Source organism: Doryrhamphus excisus, chromosome 14, assembly GCF_030265055.1.
Source record: "Doryrhamphus excisus isolate RoL2022-K1 chromosome 14, RoL_Dexc_1.0, whole genome shotgun sequence".
NCBI lineage: Eukaryota > Metazoa > Chordata > Actinopteri > Syngnathiformes > Syngnathidae > Doryrhamphus > Doryrhamphus excisus.
Window position 1 is genome coordinate 20,461,996 of NC_080479.1, and position 17,637 is coordinate 20,479,632.

The 17,637-nt window shown below is 56.3% G+C and overlaps 1 protein-coding gene across 21 annotated transcripts in view; it reads right to left on the reverse strand.

Moving 5' to 3' along the window:
- The window catches only part of macf1a (microtubule actin crosslinking factor 1a), a 93,783-nt gene that overhangs the window by 2,892 nt on the left and 73,254 nt on the right, over window positions 1–17,637 (reverse strand). For 13 of the 21 annotated variants that reach the window (XM_058046367.1, XM_058046373.1, XM_058046370.1 and 10 more), the window contains 38 exons: window positions 16,646–16,807; window positions 16,411–16,581; window positions 16,055–16,221; window positions 15,414–15,573; window positions 14,570–14,896; window positions 14,223–14,307; window positions 13,915–14,141; window positions 12,689–12,895; window positions 12,393–12,620; window positions 12,115–12,333; window positions 11,833–12,036; window positions 11,018–11,243; window positions 10,720–10,946; window positions 10,535–10,657; window positions 10,365–10,466; window positions 10,186–10,287; window positions 9,700–9,873; window positions 9,404–9,559; window positions 9,145–9,342; window positions 8,322–8,450; window positions 8,066–8,248; window positions 7,834–7,989; window positions 7,554–7,760; window positions 7,359–7,478; window positions 7,100–7,269; window positions 6,870–7,029; window positions 6,592–6,786; window positions 6,245–6,517; window positions 5,980–6,168; window positions 5,797–5,908; window positions 5,335–5,480; window positions 5,099–5,261; window positions 4,856–5,010; window positions 4,693–4,767; window positions 3,559–3,576; window positions 2,852–2,969; window positions 1,831–1,893; window positions 1,533–1,565 (listed from right to left, as the gene is read on the reverse strand). In XM_058046367.1, coding sequence (XP_057902350.1) covers window positions 1,533–1,565; window positions 1,831–1,893; window positions 2,852–2,969; window positions 3,559–3,576; window positions 4,693–4,767; window positions 4,856–5,010; window positions 5,099–5,261; window positions 5,335–5,480; window positions 5,797–5,908; window positions 5,980–6,168; window positions 6,245–6,517; window positions 6,592–6,786; window positions 6,870–7,029; window positions 7,100–7,269; window positions 7,359–7,478; window positions 7,554–7,760; window positions 7,834–7,989; window positions 8,066–8,248; window positions 8,322–8,450; window positions 9,145–9,342; window positions 9,404–9,559; window positions 9,700–9,873; window positions 10,186–10,287; window positions 10,365–10,466; window positions 10,535–10,657; window positions 10,720–10,946; window positions 11,018–11,243; window positions 11,833–12,036; window positions 12,115–12,333; window positions 12,393–12,620; window positions 12,689–12,895; window positions 13,915–14,141; window positions 14,223–14,307; window positions 14,570–14,896; window positions 15,414–15,573; window positions 16,055–16,221; window positions 16,411–16,581; window positions 16,646–16,807 — 6,130 coding nt within the window. The remainder of the gene's footprint in view (window positions 1–1,532; window positions 1,566–1,830; window positions 1,894–2,851; window positions 2,970–3,558; window positions 3,577–4,692; window positions 4,768–4,855; window positions 5,011–5,098; window positions 5,262–5,334; window positions 5,481–5,796; window positions 5,909–5,979; window positions 6,169–6,244; window positions 6,518–6,591; window positions 6,787–6,869; window positions 7,030–7,099; window positions 7,270–7,358; window positions 7,479–7,553; window positions 7,761–7,833; window positions 7,990–8,065; window positions 8,249–8,321; window positions 8,451–9,144; window positions 9,343–9,403; window positions 9,560–9,699; window positions 9,874–10,185; window positions 10,288–10,364; window positions 10,467–10,534; window positions 10,658–10,719; window positions 10,947–11,017; window positions 11,244–11,832; window positions 12,037–12,114; window positions 12,334–12,392; window positions 12,621–12,688; window positions 12,896–13,914; window positions 14,142–14,222; window positions 14,308–14,569; window positions 14,897–15,413; window positions 15,574–16,054; window positions 16,222–16,410; window positions 16,582–16,645; window positions 16,808–17,637) is intronic. The other 8 variants (XM_058046374.1, XM_058046369.1, XM_058046375.1 and 5 more) reach the window with 6 other exon arrangements.

Below are 17,637 nucleotides of genomic sequence, written 5' to 3' on the forward strand. Positions count from 1 at the left end.
GGGGCCTGATTGGTGGCTTTATTAGACTTTGGACTAGTGCCGACCCACAGCACCGAGGGAAGATGGTATGGTCCCGGTATCAGGAAATGTTGGTATAGCCCCAGTATCGGGAAATGTTGGCATGGCCGCGGTATCGGGAAATGTTGGCATGGCCCCGGTATCGGGAAATGTTGGTATGGCCCCGGTATCAGGAAATGTTGGTATAGCCCCGGTATCGGGAAATGTTGGTATAGCCCCGGTATCAGGAAATGTTGGTATAGCCCCGGTATCGGGAAATGTTGGTATGGTCCCGGTATCGGGAAATGTTGGTATGGCCCCGGTATCAGGAAATGTTGGTATGGTCCCGGTATCGGGAAATGTTGGTATAGCCCCGGTATCGGGAAATGTTGGTATAGCCCCGGTATCGGGAAATGTTGGTATAGCCCCGGTATCGGGAAATGTTGGTTGGTATAGCCCCGGTATCGGGAAATGTTGGTTGGTATAGCCCCGGTATCGGGAAATGTTGGTATAGCCCCAGTATCGGGAAATGTTGGTATAGCCCCAGTATCGGGAAATGTTGGTATAGCCCCAGTATTGGGAAATGTTGGTATAGCCCCGGTATCGGGAAATGTTGGTATAGCCCCGGTATCGGGAAATGTTGGTATGGCCCCGGTATCAGGAAATGTTGGTATAGCCCCGGTATCGGGAAATGTTGGTATAGCCCCGGTATCGGGAAATGTTGGTATAGCCCCGGTATCGGGAAATGTTGGTATGGCCCGGTATCGAGAAATGTTGGTATAGTCCCAGTATCGGGAAATGTTGGTATGGCCCCAGTATCAAGTGTTGGCCCCTGAGCTGCACTTTGGAGACCCTTTGCAGGGCATGTATTGACCCACGTCTGACTGCTTTCAGCATGAGAAGAGCATTCCTGTGCAGCAGGTGGCGCTGTGGGCCCTAACGGTCATTAGAAGCCAAAAGAAAGTCATTTCCTGGAAAAGCCACCAGTGAGGAAACCAGGAAATCCTGGCTAGGATGCCAGACTATCCCACTTGGCAAACACCCAACCACCCAAACTTCCATCCATCCTTAGTGTATGCCCCGTGTCCTCCCCTGCTGGAGCCTATCCCAGCTGACTTAAGGCCAGAGGACTGGTGGCCAGCCAATGGCAGGCCACCCCAAAGGGGTGCCCAAGATGAAAATGAAACCCAGGTCTTCCCCATCTCCTGACTGCGTGGCCGACATGCTAACCACTTGGGCCCCGTGCTGCCCGTCTGGTCAAAATCAGAAAGACGTTTGTTCTTCTCAAGTCTTGTAGGTGTGGACACCCCCTTAAAGCGGCCATGTTGGAAGACACCCAGGAAAAGCAGTAGAGAGAGTCTGAAGGTCAACAACAAGGTAGGCGGAGTCTTTGAGCGAGCAGCGCACGCACACACACACACACACACACACACACACACACACACACACACACACACACACACACGCGTCAATGTAAAGAGAGAGCTATGAAGAAGATGAAGATGGACGGATGGGGCAGGAGGAAGAGTAGATACCTCTGCAGCAGAAATAGCCTGGAGTGACTGCCACTGAGAGACACAGGAGACAATGTCAAACTACTGCATGCTCACACAGAGGGGGGGTGGGGGGTTAGGGTTGGTAGGAGGAGCAGGGTTGGTGGGGGGGGCAAGGTTGTCAGGAGGAGCAGGGTTGTCAGGAGGAGCAGGGTTGTCAGGAGGAGCAAGGACAGCTAGTCAGTGGACAGACAAGGACGGCAGGAGGAGGACACGTGAAGAAGAAGGAGGAATTGGACACCAAGTGCAAGCTTCCTGTTTGCGAGAGAAGAATTCCAACCTATACGGGACGAGATGGAGCTACTGGAGTCGGAGCGGAGGATCTTAAGTCCGGGATGTTGCACTGGAGGAAGAGAGGAAGGGAAGGAGAAGAGAGGAAGAGAGGGAGGAGCATGCATCATGCAACGCTCGGCCCGTTAATTGGAGAGCATGAGGATGAAGGTCAACCCCGCCAGGCTTCCCAGCTGAAGGGGTGGAAGGAAGCGGACCCACTCGGGCGTCCCAAGAGCTCGCCAGGTTAAACGTGAGAAGATTTCTCATCCTGGTGGCAACTAACAAATCAAATGTTGCCATGTGGCTTCACACGCCTTTGGAACATAGAACAACGGCATGAATAGAGTGAGCCCTTTTGTCAGGCATACAGTCTGTCTGGGTGGAGGCGGGGCCGCTAGCATACACACAGAGTGCAGAGGAGTGTAAAAATGATTCTAGTAGATTTCTTATGTTATTGTACTTTTTGGAAAAATTATGTTAAAACCCGTCTGGTCTCATGTTAACACCCATGCTAACGCCCATGCTAACGCCCATGTTAATACCCATGCTAACGCCCATGTTAACTCCCATGCTAACGCCCATGCTAACGCCCATGTTAACGACCATGCTAACGCCCATGCTAACTCCCATGCTAACGCCCATGTTAACGCCCATGCTAACTCCCATGCTAACGCCCATGTTAACGACCATGGTAACGACCATGCTGACGCCCATGCTAACGACCATGCTAACGCCCATGTTAACACCCATGTTAACGACCATGCTAACGACCATGCTAACGCCCATGTTAACTCCCATGCTAACGCCCATGCTAACACCCATGCTAACTCCCATGCTAACACCCATGCTAACGCCCATGCTAACGCCCATGCTAACGCCCATGTTGACGTCCCTGTCCACCAATCAGCACTGATGGAAAAGTAGCTGGAGGTCATGGGTGGGTGGGCGGGCGGGCGAGGGAGGACCCCTTCCCCGCTGCGGCTGACCAACACGGGTGACACGAGTGCTTGTCAGGGTGGAGCGCTCACCTCGACACGGATCGTTCTTGACCAGGAACTCGTCCAGAGCCATCCAGCCTCCTCCCACTCTCACCATGACGGTGCTGCGTAGGATCCTCACCAGGCGGAGCTGCTGGGAGTCGCCAAACTGCGCTCACAAGGAGGAGGAGGAGGAGTCAGATGAGGAAGGAGGACATCAGCGCTTCACACCAAGCAAGCAGCCAAGCCCCGCCTCCCGCACGGTAGGCAAACATGCATCATCATCATCATCATCATCATCATCATCATGTGCTACTTTCAGACATCTTGTTGCAGCCAAAAGCATAAAAAAGTGTCAGCGCTGAAGATCAAACATCACCAGCATCAGTCCAAAGACCCCCACCCCCCCCACACCCCCACCCCCCCCAGCATCAAGACAGTCAAACCTGCTTCCATGTTGCCATCCATCCATCCATCCATCCATCTACATTTCAGTTACCACGTGTGACTACATGCTTGCAGTACAATAGGGGGTGTCCAAAGTGCGGCACGGAGGGCGTTTTATGGTGGCAGCTCATCTTGACTGGCCTCACCATTTTTGCTAGAAATATAATGATTGTGTGAAATGGGACGCCCCCTGTGTTCCAAAGGGATGTGACACCGGTTGAGTGTCAGAGACATGCAGATGATTGACAGGTGTGCAAGCAGCAGGAAGCAGGTTCCACTCATCCAATCACAGCAGCAGAAATGAACGTCACCTGGTTTCCAAGGAAGAACTACAATAAATCCAGCGGACGCGGTGCAGACAAACAGGAGGAGAAAGAAGAAGACAGAAAGAGAACGAGTGAAACAACAACAACAACAACAACAACAACAACAACAACAACAACAATGGAGGCTCTTTCATTTCATTTGTGTCCTCACTAAAGTGGTCTTAGTGGTCTTAGTGGTCTTACTGGACCACCACGTCAGTCGCTCATGACAGCAGACAACACAGGACACGCCCACACGGGCACTTGATGCTATCATCACAGACAAGCTAACAGGCGCTACATGTTAGCCAGTTACCATGGCAACACACCAGCTTTTCTACTCAATACATCGACATGCACATGCTCATCTAGAATAGGAGACCAGGAGGTAAGCTCAGATCATGGCAGGGACATGAGATGACAGGCGTTATCATCATCCTGTCACCATGAGGGATGACACCATGAGATGGACAGCAGGAACATGAGATGACAGGTGTTATCATCATCCTGTCACCATGAGGGATGACACCATGAGATGGACAGCAGGAACATGAGATGACAGGTGTTATCATCATCCTGTCACCATGAGGGATGACACCATGAGATGGACAGCAGGAACATGAGATGACAGGCGTTATCATCATCCTGTCACCATGAGATGTACAGCAGGAACATGAGATGACAGGTGTTATCATCATCCTGTCACCATGAGAGATGACACCATGAGATGTACAGCAGGACATGAGACAATGAAAGCAAAGCATGAGACCATGAGGAACAGCACGAGGCGAGGCCATGAGGCGTACATTTAATGATCTCATCCACCATGATGAGATGAGACCCTGAGGTCAAGCACGGTATGAGAAAAGGACACGGATGCTTGACATGAGGCCACATGGTGAGGAGCGTGAGGAGCGTGAGGAGCGTGAGGAGCATGAGGAGCATGAGGAGCACATCAGACATGAGACAAGCGCTACGGCCACGAGGCAGGGAGTACATTTCACGATGATATCAGCTGATGCCATGAGGTGTGGCCATGGTCGTTGCCGAGCTTAGACGTCAGTAAAGCAGGAAGAGGCTAACAGCTAACGCAGTAATACTTCTTATTACACCAAGAAGACCAAAGTGGGCGGAGCTTACCCTGTACTTGTTTTCTCCTATCTGCTCCACCTGGAACCTCTTGGCACATTTACACTGCGCCACCTGCCGAGTCACCTGCATGGGTCACACACAGGAAGTCCATGGCTTTAGCACAGCGTAGCGTAGCATAGCATAGCATAGCACATGTCCCTCTTGGACTCACCTCGTCCTCTATCTTGTCGGCGTCGGTGGTGGGTCTGTAGGCGTCCTTGTTGGGGTGCAGGGCGGCCACAAACTCGTAGTAGTCGATGTACCCGTCACCGTCCCGGTCAAAGATGTCCGCCACCGCCGTCATCTCCAACTTGCTGGTTGGGAACTCTGTGGAGACAAAAGCGCGGCGCGTCAGCACGTCAGCGCGGCCTCTTTCAGAGAATGAAGACGTCGTAAACGTGCGGCGTCACGCAACTGGACGCCAGAATGCCGTCGATGAACTCCTGACGCGTGATCTTCCCGTCCTGATCCTTGTCGATGCGTCGGAAGAAGTCCATGACGCGAGACTTCTTGTGGTTCATCCAGCGCATGTACTTCTTCCTCCACACGTCAAAGTCGAAGTTGGCAAACTCTTTGAGCTGGAAGATAAAAAAAATGACAGCAAGGTCACATGATATGATATGGCGGGCCGGACGCCATCCACGGGCGTACCTCCTCCAGCCGGTCCAGGTCGTCGTTGAGCTTGCGCTGGCGGTCGAGCGCCAGCAGCCATACTTGCTGCCACCTGGCACATAGCTGGTTGAGGCGGGGGTTGGCCCCTGAAAGCGGCACGGCCGCCTGCTGCTGCTGCTGCTTGCCTGGGGAGGGAGGACACCACGCCTGGTCAGCACACTGGAGGCACCAGCCGGTTCTTCTCACTTCAGCGACATACACGGACATAGCAACACTTGCAAGGCAAGAAGGTCCTATGTGGGCATCTATTTGGGTGGAGCACGGCGTCACCCCAGTGAGGAGGAAGTGGCGTAGCAGATGAAGGAATCAACGCCAATACGTCCATGGTTGATTCCTTCATGTGCCGTGTATTAGCCAATGAAAAGACAACAAAGCTCCTAAAGTGTTCTCCTCGTACCAAAGTTCCTTCTCAATAAAGCAGGAGCTCTGTGAGGAACTTACGTCCTCCTCTCCTCTCGGCCAGGTTGCTCGGAGCCTCGGCGGGTTTCCTTTTGTAACTTTTGGTGACCTTGTCAACATCCGGCTGCTTCCTGGTCATCTCCTCCATGAACATCTGCCCCGGGACAGGACACAAGCTTTACACCTGGCGTGCTTCCGATGGGACCAGATCTGCCGCGTGCTGACCTGATGTTCCGTGATGAGGTTCTTAAGCTGGGGGATGTCCTGAGGGAGCGCCTCGGTGTCCCTCTGGACCAGCGTGGTCTCGGCCCACTGTAGCCATGACAGCAGCTCCTCCAGCAAGTTGGCGTTGTTCAGCACCTCGGTCAGCGCCGCCTCCAGACGCTGCTCATGCTGCTTGGCCCAGGTGAGCACCTGCACAGTGGGGGGCCATCTCGGTAAACAAAGCAAAGCCCCTCAGAGCCCCCGGGAGCCCCCCTCCCGCTCTGACCTCCTCGAAGCGCGCCCGGATGATGGTGATCCAGTGCTTGATGGTGGTGATGGAGTCGGGATGGCACAGGGTCAGGATGGCCTCGCCCATGCCTGCCGCTTTGTTGACCTCCGACCTCTTCTCCTCCACCGTTCCCATGAAGTTGCGGTGCGTGTGCAGCAGCGCCTGCAGAGTCTCCGCCTCCTCGGGGAGGACGCCGCGGAAGCGCAGGCTCTGCTCGGCCTCAGAGAGCCACTCCAGGAGCATCTGGACGGCCGTGCGAAACTCCTCCGCCTGGTGGAGACAGGAAGGCTAGGACAGGAAGTGGTTTTGCCAAGGAGAGGAGATCTCATCGCTTCTCTTCAGACCTGCTTGAGGGCCTGCTGGAGGCGGGTCTGCTTGGTGACGGACAGGGCGCACACCGTCTCCCAGCGGTTGCTGAGCTCCTGCAGCTGAACTTTGACCCAGGCTGTGTCATCGCGGCCCGTCTCCATGAGGTCTCGGGCTGAGCGCCGAAGGGCCTGGACGCTGCCGGTTCTCTTGCCCAGCTCCTTCTGGAAGGCCTGGGGGGTTCGGGAGGCAGGGGGGGCCTTATTGAGGCACAACTTCACCGGTCCTGCACAAATGGCGGGAGCAGAGTACGCACCTTATGAGAGTCCATGAGGTTGGAGACCAGGTCCAGGTCGCCGTGCACGGGCTGATCTTCGGTGAGCTGCGGCTCCACCCGGTACAGCCAGTCCACCAAGGCCTGCAAGGCCTCCGCAAACTGACCCGAGAACAGCAGAGCCTCCTCCAGCTTGTGTTGCCTGGTGGAGGACAAACATCTCACACGCTGCCGCTGGAGCTCCGCCTCCTCCTTTCAGACCGCGTCCTCACCTCTCCACACTCTTCCCACAGACCGTGTCCCACTTGTCACGGACCTCCCCCACCAGGTGGTCCAGCTTCTGGGTGTCGTCCGGCAGCTGCGCTTTGTCCCGCATGGCTCTTCCGGACCTCACCGTGGTGTCGTAAACCGGCTGCTTGGAGCCCAGCGCTTTCTGGAACTCCTGCAGGACAAAGCCGTGAAGGTGAGGACCGCTGCAGAAGAAGAGCTCGGGGATGATGGACCTCAGCATCTCAGCATCAGGTCCAGTACCTTGTGTTTCAGCAGCTGGACTTTGATCTTGTCCGGCTCGTTGGGGATCTCCAGCTCAGAGTCCAGCCTTTTCTCAGCCTCCTCCAGCCAGTCCGTCAGCTTCCTCCAGGCCTCGTGGAACTGGAGGGAAACGATGGCTCGTCATTCGGAAGGAATTGGACTTTCTCAATAAAGTTCAGCCCAGCCGCGCGGTACCTGCTTGGCCCGTTTGCGAGACTCATCCAGGTGTCGCCCGCGGTCCAGCGACCTCTGGACCAGCTTGTCCCAGCGGGCCTGCACGCTCAGCAGAAGGTTCTTGATGAGGACCACATCCTGCTTCAGGCTGGCGAAGCGGAGCTGGGAGCCAGCCTTCTCCAGGGCCAGAACCTGCTCTCTGTGGGTGTTCACCTCGTTGACGAAAACCTGCACGGACGCGACACCAGTCAGGAGTCCGATCTGGACTGCGTTCTCCCGCTCGGAGCGGTCTCTCATCTACCTTGTGCTCGTCGATCTGGAAGAGGACCGTGTCCAGGAGGAGGCTGGGGGGCTGGGCCATGTTGAGGGTCTGCTCGGCCTGGGTCAGCCAGTTGATGGTGTCCTGCAGGGACGTCTGGAAGCTGGTGGCTAAGGACAGGGCCTCCTCCAGCTTGGCCTGCCAAGTCCAAGTCAACGTGTTAGGAGAAGACATCCTCGAGCGGCGTGCTCCTCACCCTCACGCGCTCACTCACCCTGCGGTCGTCCATCTTGGCGTTGAGGCTGGCCCACTTGTTCTGCAGCACGGCCAGGTTCTGCTGGGTCTGGGTGGCCCCCGGTCCTGCGTCCTCCCCTCCTCGGGCCAGCAGCATGGACTCTCCGGCATCCAGCAGTCGGTGGTACTGGTCGGCACGCTGGGTCAGCTGAGCTTGGAGCTCCTGCGGGCGGACAGAAGGTGAGTGGTCTTTTCGGAAGCCATCAAAGATGAAGTGAAGGACGGGACCGGATTACCATGTGTTGCTCCAGCTGCTCCCGGGCCGTCTCGGGAAGCCCCCCCGTGTGCTTGGCGCCCGACAGCTGGCTCTCCGTGCGCCTCATCCACTGGAGGAACTCCTCCAGCTCGCCGTGGAAACCCTCCGCCTGCACGCAAACATTCCATGACTGCTTCATGACCTTGAAGACCACTTCAAGGGGACCTGTGATGCTCCCGTTGGTCTCCTAGAGAGCACCTCCTCACCACAACCCGCACCCACGGCTTTCTACAGCTTCCACAATCTGCACCTATTCCAGCCTTGGAACGCCCTGCTTTTATTGACTCCACCCACCGCTCGCCTCCGGGCACGCCCACTCCGCTGTGATTGGTCACAGCTAACAGCTGTTTAAAAGGAAGGCCGCCAAACGTCTTTCAGAGCTCACTTCCGCTTACAGCTTATGAAGCATAAACCATATGTTACAAATAATAATGTATACAAATGGGGCGGAGCAATGGACACACAATGTAAAGGATGGAGAAATGGATAGCAGCCTTTTCACGTGTATCATCGTATCATATTATAATATCATCATATCATCATATCATCATATAATATCATCATATAATCATATAACCATATAATCATATCATATCATCATATCATCATATCATCATATCATCATATAATCATATCATATCATCATATAATCATATCATATCATCATATAATCATATCATATCATCATATCATCATATCATCATATCATCATATCATCATATCATATCATCATATCATATCATCATATAATCATATCATATCATCATATCATCTCATCCTATCAGCCGTAGCGGCCATGTTACCTGCTGCAAGGCGGCCTCCAGCAGCGTCTGCCTCTCCTGGGTCTTGAGCAGCAGGTTCTGCCAGCTCCGGTTCAGCTGGTCCAGCTGGTCCCTCAAGTGGCCGGCCTCGTCGCCGGGGGAGGACTCCAGGAGCTCGGCAGCCGCCGCGTTGACCGCCTCCACCGTGGCGTGGTGGGACAGCACGTCGTTGCGCAAAACCTGCCCGAGCGGGAAGACGCAGATGAAGGACTGGCATGGAACAGACCAGCACAGAACGTACGTGGTGTTTGGCCAGTTCTATCTCGATGGTCTTGGGGTCGGAGCTGACGGGGCGCTGCGTGTCCAGGGTGGTGTAGGTGTGGCTCAGCCAGGCCTGCAGCTCAGACAGGGCATGCTGGAACTGACCCAGAGCCAGCAGGGCGGCCTCCAGCTTGTGCTGTGGTGGAGGAGAACACAGTGAGAAGAACTGGTTAGATACGGAGACGTGGACTTCTCCTCAATGCCAAACAAAGACCGACATCTCCGCCTTCCTGCTGGAGGAGCTGGAGGTCAAACCACAAAGTTGGAGATCAGCACCTGTCTTTGGGTGATTTTATCCCCCAGGTTGTCCCACAGGTGTCGGAGCTCGGTCAGGGGCTCCTGGATCATGTCCCTGTCCGTCTGGTCAGACACCTTCTTCAGCAGCAGCTCCCCCTGGTGGCAGAGCTTCTCCATGTCGATCTGCTGCTGGTAGACGTCCACTTTGTACTGCTGCTCGGCGCCAAGACACCAACAACACTTTAGCCCACTTTGGGATGAAAGGTGACCAGTGGTGCCTCGGTTAACGTACTCAACCCCTTCCAGAAGGTCCGGCTCAAACCAGAACGGACCCCAACCAAAGCGAAGCCAGACATTTTAGACAATACTGACACTGACATGGAGAACATGGAGATCTACTCCTGATGGACGGATGGACAGGTCAACATTGAACATCCCCCCAACCAACCAAGCTAGCAGCTAACCAGGGCGGATGCTAACCGAGGCACCAGGGCATCTACACGACACGGGTGTGGTCATGCCAACCTTAAGCTCTTCAATCTGATGTTTGACTGTTCCCAGGTCAGTTCCCACAGTGGACATGTCACACAGTTTGATGACTGCGTTGTCCAGGTAGTCAAACATGGACTGGAGAAGATGGTCAGATGATCAGATGGTCAGATGATCAGACCTTGAAAAGGAAACACACCAGAAAATGCGCCCACCTGCAGTGCATCCTGGTACTGCACGGAGGCGCTCATGGCCTCGTCCAGCCTCTCCATCCTCTCTCTCCAGGTGCGGTTCAGACCCTCCCAGGCAGCGTTCATCTAAGGCGGGGGTCGGCCTTCAATCTTCAGCATCACATGTCGTCCTTTCAACAAACTTCACCACTCACCTCGTCGATGGTCTTCTTGACTTCGGGTTTCTCCGTTTCTCCGCAGGCAAAGATAAGGTCAGCCCCGAGGGTCCTGACAAACTCCAGCTCCTCCCTCAGGCCGTCCGTCTCCGCCTTGATGGCCTGGCAGAGGAACAGAGCGGTCAAGCCGGGTTCATCTGTGGAGGCCTGCTTGCTCCTCACACCTCCGCCGCTTCGATCTGCTGTTTGATGAGCGAGGGGTCCACGCCGGGGTCCTCCAGCTCCTTCACGATGTCCTGGGAGTCTCGCAGCGTGCTCAGCAGCGCCGCCACGTCCGCCCAGAACTTGGCGGCCAGGTCCAGGACGTCGTTGAGCTTGCTCTCCCGCTCTTCGGCCCGCTGACGGATCTCATCCCACAGCGAGCGCAGCCGCAGCAGGCGGGAATGAACGGCTGGCGAAGGAGAGGAAACGGTTATCTTCTCGTGCGCTCGCCCGCCCGCCATGGACACGGCAGACACCCACCCAGGGCGGCGGGATCGTCGTGGGCGGCCCGGCTCATGAGCTCCTCTCCCCGGGAGCAGAGCGCGGAGAAGCTGGGCAGCAGCTTGTCCAGCTCCAGACCCTGCGCCCGGTGCTCCGCCAGTTGCTCTCGGATCTTCTCCACCTCCGCCGCCACGGGAGGAGGCTGACGCAGACGCTGCACGGCCGCCTCCAGGGTCTCCAGCAGGGGGTCCATCTTGTCGTGGAACTGAGACCAGGATGGAGGAGCACCAGGTGAGTGTTGGCAGCAGCCACCAGGGGGCACACTTCATTCAGACCCGACTAAACGCTCTCACTTCTTTTGAACCCAAGAACAAGATGGCCTCAGGTTGCTGGGCTAAAACCCGACATCAGCATCTCCAATGAAGGAATGAGTAGCCGACCATTTCCAAAATGGCCACCATCATCAAGTAACGCATGCCTTGCTTAGGGTCAAAGGTCAACAGACTCTCTCCACAGCACGTGCGTGCGTACGTGCGTACGTGCGTGACACTTACCTCCAGAAGCTGGTGATAGCAGTGATCAGTGACCATGGAGAGCAGCAGTGGCGGTGAGGCGTGGAGACGACGGCATGGTGGATGGATGAGAGCGGAGGCGGGGGAGGGGAGGGGTTAAGAGGACGAGTGAGGACGGACAGACGAGGTTAGGCCAGAGCGGTGGTGGTGAAGGTGGACGGAGGGTGGAGGGTGGAGAAACGACACCATGAGTTCCATCTGACATGCCTTGGTGGTCACGTGGCGTTCCAAGGACAGACACACAAAGCTCATGCGGTTTGGTCCCGGTCCGGCGTTTCATACCTGAGCAGACTGGGACACCGCCTCATCCAGCAGCGCCGCGCGACCTTTCACCTCCTCCTTGATGGCAAAGTAGCGCCTCTCGGCGTCGGCGTAGCGCCGCGTCACCCCCGCCCCCTCCTGGACGCTCAGCTCAGCCAGCTGGGGTCCGATCTTGAGGAGCTTGTCGATGTGGGGTTTGTGCTCAGCGATGGACTCCCTGAGAAGCTGCGGGTTTCATGGGGACGTTTAGGAACATTTGAGGAACATTCCCAGCAGTCCAGGCGCTCCCACGCCGTGTCTTACCCGCATCTGGTCCTGCTGCAGGCGCAGGGCGTCCGTGTCGATGGCCGGCGGCGGCAGCTGAGCGATGAGGCTCTCGGTCTCGCCCAACCACGGCTCCAGTTCTTCATAGGTCTCCCAGAAGCGGGCCACCAAGACCTGGGCCCGCTCCAGAGCGGAGAAGCGCTCGCTGTGGCTCTGGCTCACGGCGTCGTAGCGGGCGCTCAGGGAATCTGTCTTCACCTGGAGAAGAACGAGTGTTGAAGCCTTGAGCGCCACTCTGGTTGGCTCCGTCATCTCACCATCAGCGTGTCCTTCTGGGCATCGCTGCACGTCTCCAGGATGTCTTCTCTGGTGGCGAGGAGCTGGTCCACGGTGTCTTTGTGCCGGATGATGTCGATGTTGAAGGCCCGCTGGACCTGCAGCTGGGCCACCGTCACGTCGGGCTCCAGGCTCAGCGGGCCCAGAGACGCCAGCTTGCGCTCCGTCTCGCCCAGCCAGTCCAGCTCGGCGTCCACGGCCTCCTCGTACTGCGGAGACCAGACATTTCAGAGCGACTTCCGGCGGAAGCGGCTTCTCTTCTCCTTTGCTGCAGTACCTGCTGCGACCTCTGGATGGCGGCCTGCACGAGCTGAACGCGCTGCGTGATGGTGTCATCTGCCTGGCGGTAGCGCTGGTTGGCGTCGGCGACCAGGCGGTCCAGGCCCTCGCGGGCTCGCCATGGGACCAGGTCCAGCAGGGCGCTGCCCACCTCGTTCAAGGTGTCCAAGACCAGACGCTTCTCTGCTGACACCTTCTTCAGCTCCTTCCAACAAAAGCAACAAGGACGTGTTGGAAATGATGACGTAATAGAAAGCCATGTTTCCATGGCAACAAGGAGGCGGGTACTGTTGGACCTCCATTCCGACTAAATACTCGGCCACCTCCTAACAAGCTGGCAGAGATGCTAACTCTACTGCATCAGACTGATAGCTGCCACCTTGCTAGGTGCTAGCATACCATCTGTTAGCATGGTGGCTGGTATTCCATTGCTTATAGTTACTGTATAGCATGATGCTGCATCACAATAGAACTACACTTTCCCTGCTTAATGCTACCTTGCTAGGTGCTAGCATACCACCTGTTAGCATGGTGACTAATATTCCATTGCTTATAGTTACTGTATAGCATGACGCTGCATCACAATAGAACTACACTTTCCCTGCTTAGTGCTACCTTGCTAGGTGCTAGCATACCACCTGTTAGCATGGTGGCTGGTATTCCATTGCTTATAGTTACTGTATAGCATGACGCCGCATCACAATAGAACTACACTTTCCCTGCTTAGTGCTACCTTGCTAGGTGCTAGCATACCACCTGTTAGCATGGTGACTAATATTCCATTGCTTATAGTTACTGTATAGCATGACGCTGCATCACAATAGAACTACACTTTCCCTGCTTAATGCTACCTTGCTAGGTGCTAGCATACCACCTGTTAGCATGGTCACTAATATTCCATTGCTTATAGTTACTGTATAGCATGACGCCGCATCACAATAGAACTACACTTTCCCTGCTCAGTGCTACCTTGCTAGGTGCTAGCATACCACCTGTTAGCATGGTGACTAATATTCCATTGCTTATAGTTACTGTATAGCATGACGCCGCATCACAATAGAACTACACTTTCCCTGCTCAGTGCTATCCTGCTAGGTGCTACTTTAGCATTGTTAGCATTTCCATCCCAAAGCATTTTCCAAGTCAACATGCCGAGGTTAGCAACAGCTAGCGAGCTCATTCCAAACACTCCTGGGGATTTTGTAGCTCTTCCTCGTCGCCTACCTTCTGCCTCTCCTGGTAGGCGGGCGTTGCGTCGGGCTCCACGTCGTTGAGCTCCGCCTCCACGGCGTCGAGCCACTGGCCGAGGTCGTGGTGGGCGCTGGCGAAGCGCGTGGCCAGCTGCAGCGCCTGCTCCAGCGTGCGCAGGGCCTTGATGCTGCCCGCCGTCACATCGGCGTAGCGCGACTTGATGCCGTCCAGCTTCTCTTGGATGAGCAGGACCTCCTCGCCTGCGGGAGGAGCACGGCTGGGTGGTGAGGCCCCCGGCAGGAGGACTTCAATGCCAGCCAAGATGTGGGGTGAGGTCTCACCTGTGGTCTGCTTGAGTAAAGCCTGGCCGTTCTTGATGGCCTGGTCCACCGTCTTCTTCCTGCTCACGATCTCCTCATTGAGAGACTGAAAAGACAGAGACCATCACCAAAGCGGCCTGGCGTACGGCGGGCGCTAGCATTAGCTCGCTATCTCAGGCGTGCTGTACGGACACAAGTATTGGGACAGTGGGATGCCAGGCGAGGCCCATGTGGGCATGCTGGAGGGGCGTGGTGTGGAAGAACGCGCTCCGACACCCGGCAGAGTCCTCCCAGAAGACAAGTCCCAATACTTGAGCGTCCTCAGCGCCGGCTCGCAACGGTGCTGCCAATCCAAGCACCGGTCGTACCAGAGTGTGCTTGTGCTGCCGGGCGAGAACGTCGGGCTGGTGGCTCTGCACCGAGACCAGCGCCAGCCTCTGGCCCGCCTCCGCCAGCCAGTTGAGCACCTCCACCTCGTCCTCGCCGAACAGCCGGGCGTTGGCCAGCGCCTGCTCCAGCAGGCCCCCCCGCCTCGCACACCACTCGGCCAGCTCCTCGTGGCCCGAGCGCACCGCCTCCACGCGCTCGCCCAGCCAATCGCGGTCGGCCGCGCAGCTGAGTGCGCCCAGCGATTGGCTGAGCGAGCGCAGGCGGTCCACCTCGGCCCCACGTGAGGACACGTCGTCTTGGATGGCCTGGGAGGTGTGTGGGTGTGTGTGTGTGTGTGGGTGGGGTGATGGAGAAGAGAAAGCAAAACAAAGATGATACAAACTTAAAAGGTGAGCATGCAGGTGGGAAATCATAAAAATCATAAACAGGATGACAAATAATAACAAATAATAAAGTGACTGCAACTTTTGGCTTCATGACGCATCCACTCTTTGTGGCCATGGCCCGCCACTGCTCAAGTTGGACCGCCACAGACCGGCATGAGGGGGGGGAACATGGAGCGCACAAAAAAGGCCGCCTGAAGTGTTCCAACTACAGAGAGCGCCCCCCAAATACAGTCACCCTGCTGGTCATGGGGGGGGGGGGGGGGGCATGTTAGTTAGTCATGCTAAAAGCTTAGCATGTGGTGACCCCCCCCCCACTCCACTGACTCCAATGAAATGACAAAATTAAAAAACGATGAATGTATGTGAACTCCACCCTTCTTCTTCTTCTTCTTCCAATCAAAACATCCGAGCCCCCGCCCCCTCCCCCCCACGGTACCTTGTGCTTGACGATCTGCTGGCTGATCTTGGCCGTCTGGGTCCCCATGGGCTCGGCCGAGCTCAGGCGCCTCTCGGTGGCGCTCAGCCACTCTCCCAGCGGCTCCAGGGCCTCGTGGAACTCCAGAGCCAGAAGCTGCAGCTCCTCCAGCTGCCTCTGTCTGCAACCGGGGGGGGGGGGGGGGGGGACGACACACCTTGTTATTGCACCTTATACTTCCTTATACCTGCTGGTCTACTTCCTGTCTGTTTACTGGGGCATCCAGCTGCTTTACCAACAGACGCTGCTTAGACACTTTCTTACCACTGGGGGGGTGGGGGTGGGGGGGGGTCATGTTTACGATGAAAAGCAACAGGTGCTATGGAAGGACATTAGCCTGTCAGCATAGAAAAGACACTGGAATTGGCTTTTTCCTGTCTATGAGGGAGGGCTACACACACACACGCTGGAATAGCAAGGGGGGGGGGCAACAAGACGTTAATAAATAAAAAAACTTTTCCGTGGAATTTCACAGTAGAAAGGTCACAGTGGCCGGCCCCGCTCTGTAAACAAACCCCCACTCTGCTTTGTATCACAGCCTGGTCTTCCACTCGTGGGCCAACAAGCCAAGGAGAGACCAGAAGGCTTCCCAAAAGAAGTACCTGCATCCGGCCTTGTCCAGGAGGTCGCTCCACCTGCGGGCCAGACTCTGGAGCTGGGTCTGGATCTTCTCTCCGTCCTGAGCGTCGGCCGTGGCCGCGATGCGCTCGCCTTCAGCGCGGATCATCTCCACGGTGGGCCGGCGGTCGTCCAACAGCCTCTGGAGCAGCTGGAGGAGGAAAAGAGCGTCTGGAATGACCGAGCTGCATGCCGATGTCACGGGCGGGGCAGAAAAGGAGCGCTTGATTTGCTCACATGCACGCTACAGGTAATGTGTGTGGAAATGGCGTGTCATGGTATGGTGATTCCCGGGATAAGGATAACCACACGGAAGGCGTGTGTGCTCATTCCTTCCCACCTTCTGTTCTTGGATCTGCGCTTTGACGACGCGGTACTCGGCCGACGGGGGCTTCTGATTGGCCACCAGCTCCTCCGTGTCGCTCAGCCAGCTGAGCAGCGGCTCCAGGGCGTCTTGGAATTTCCCACAATGCAACAGGGCCTCCTGCAGCTGGGCGATCCTCTCCGCCACCTGCAGGCACACGCCGGCGTTACGAGCGCCAAAACGTCCGTCTCACGTGCGTGCGGACGAGTACCTTCTTGTTCAGCGAGTTCCACCGCAGGTTGGTGTCCTCCAGGTCCTGCTCCAGCGCCCGGGTGTCCGTCTGCTTACCGGCGCTCTGGATCAGACCCTGGCCCACGGCGTTCACGTGCTGCAGCTTCGCCTGGACGTTGTCCACCTGCTGTCTCTCCAGCGCCTGGTGGACCAGAAGACAAGAGGAGGAGGTGGGCTGCCGTCAGGCGTCCAGGAGGAAAGCAGGCCGGGAGAGCAGCGTCCCGTAGGGGGCGTCCCGCACGGGGCGTCCCGCACGGGGCGTCCCGCACGGGGCGTCCCGCACGGGGCGTCCCGCACGGGGCACCCCGCACGGAGCGTCCCACATACAGCACACACAACACAACTAAGGCTACACATGACACCACGGACACACACCAGGCTCTGCACCAGGAAAAATGAGAGTGGGGGGGGGAAAGGGGGAGTCAAGGATTATGGGGATTAGGGGAGGGGGATCGGAGCATACGTAGGGGGGCTGGCTGGAAAACGCTGACTCAGCAACACTTGTGTCAACTGTGGAGGCACTGTCTAGTATAGTGTAGTGTAGTGTAGTGTAGTGTAGTGTAGTGTAGTGTAGTGTAGTGTAGTGTAGTGTAGTGCTGCACTGTGTAGTGTAGTGTAGTGTAGTGTAGTGCTGCACTGTGTAGTGTAGTGTAGTGTAGTGCTGCACTGTGTAGTGTAGTGTAGTGTAGTGCTGCACTGTGTAGTGTAGTGTAGTGCTGCACTGTGTAGTGTAGTGTAGTGCTGCACTGTGTAGTGTAGTGTAGTGTAGTGTAGTGTTGCACTGTGTCGTGCTGTGTTTGGGGTGTGGATCTGTTCAGAGCAGGAAGTGCATGAACCAGAACAACAATACGCGGCGGCCATGACCCGTTCCGCCCTGCATGTGCATAGCAGAGAAGGGGGGGTTGGGGGGGGGGGGGGGGCAGGGAAAGTAAAGCTAAAGCCACGCTAGCCACTGTGCTTTGTAGTCCACAC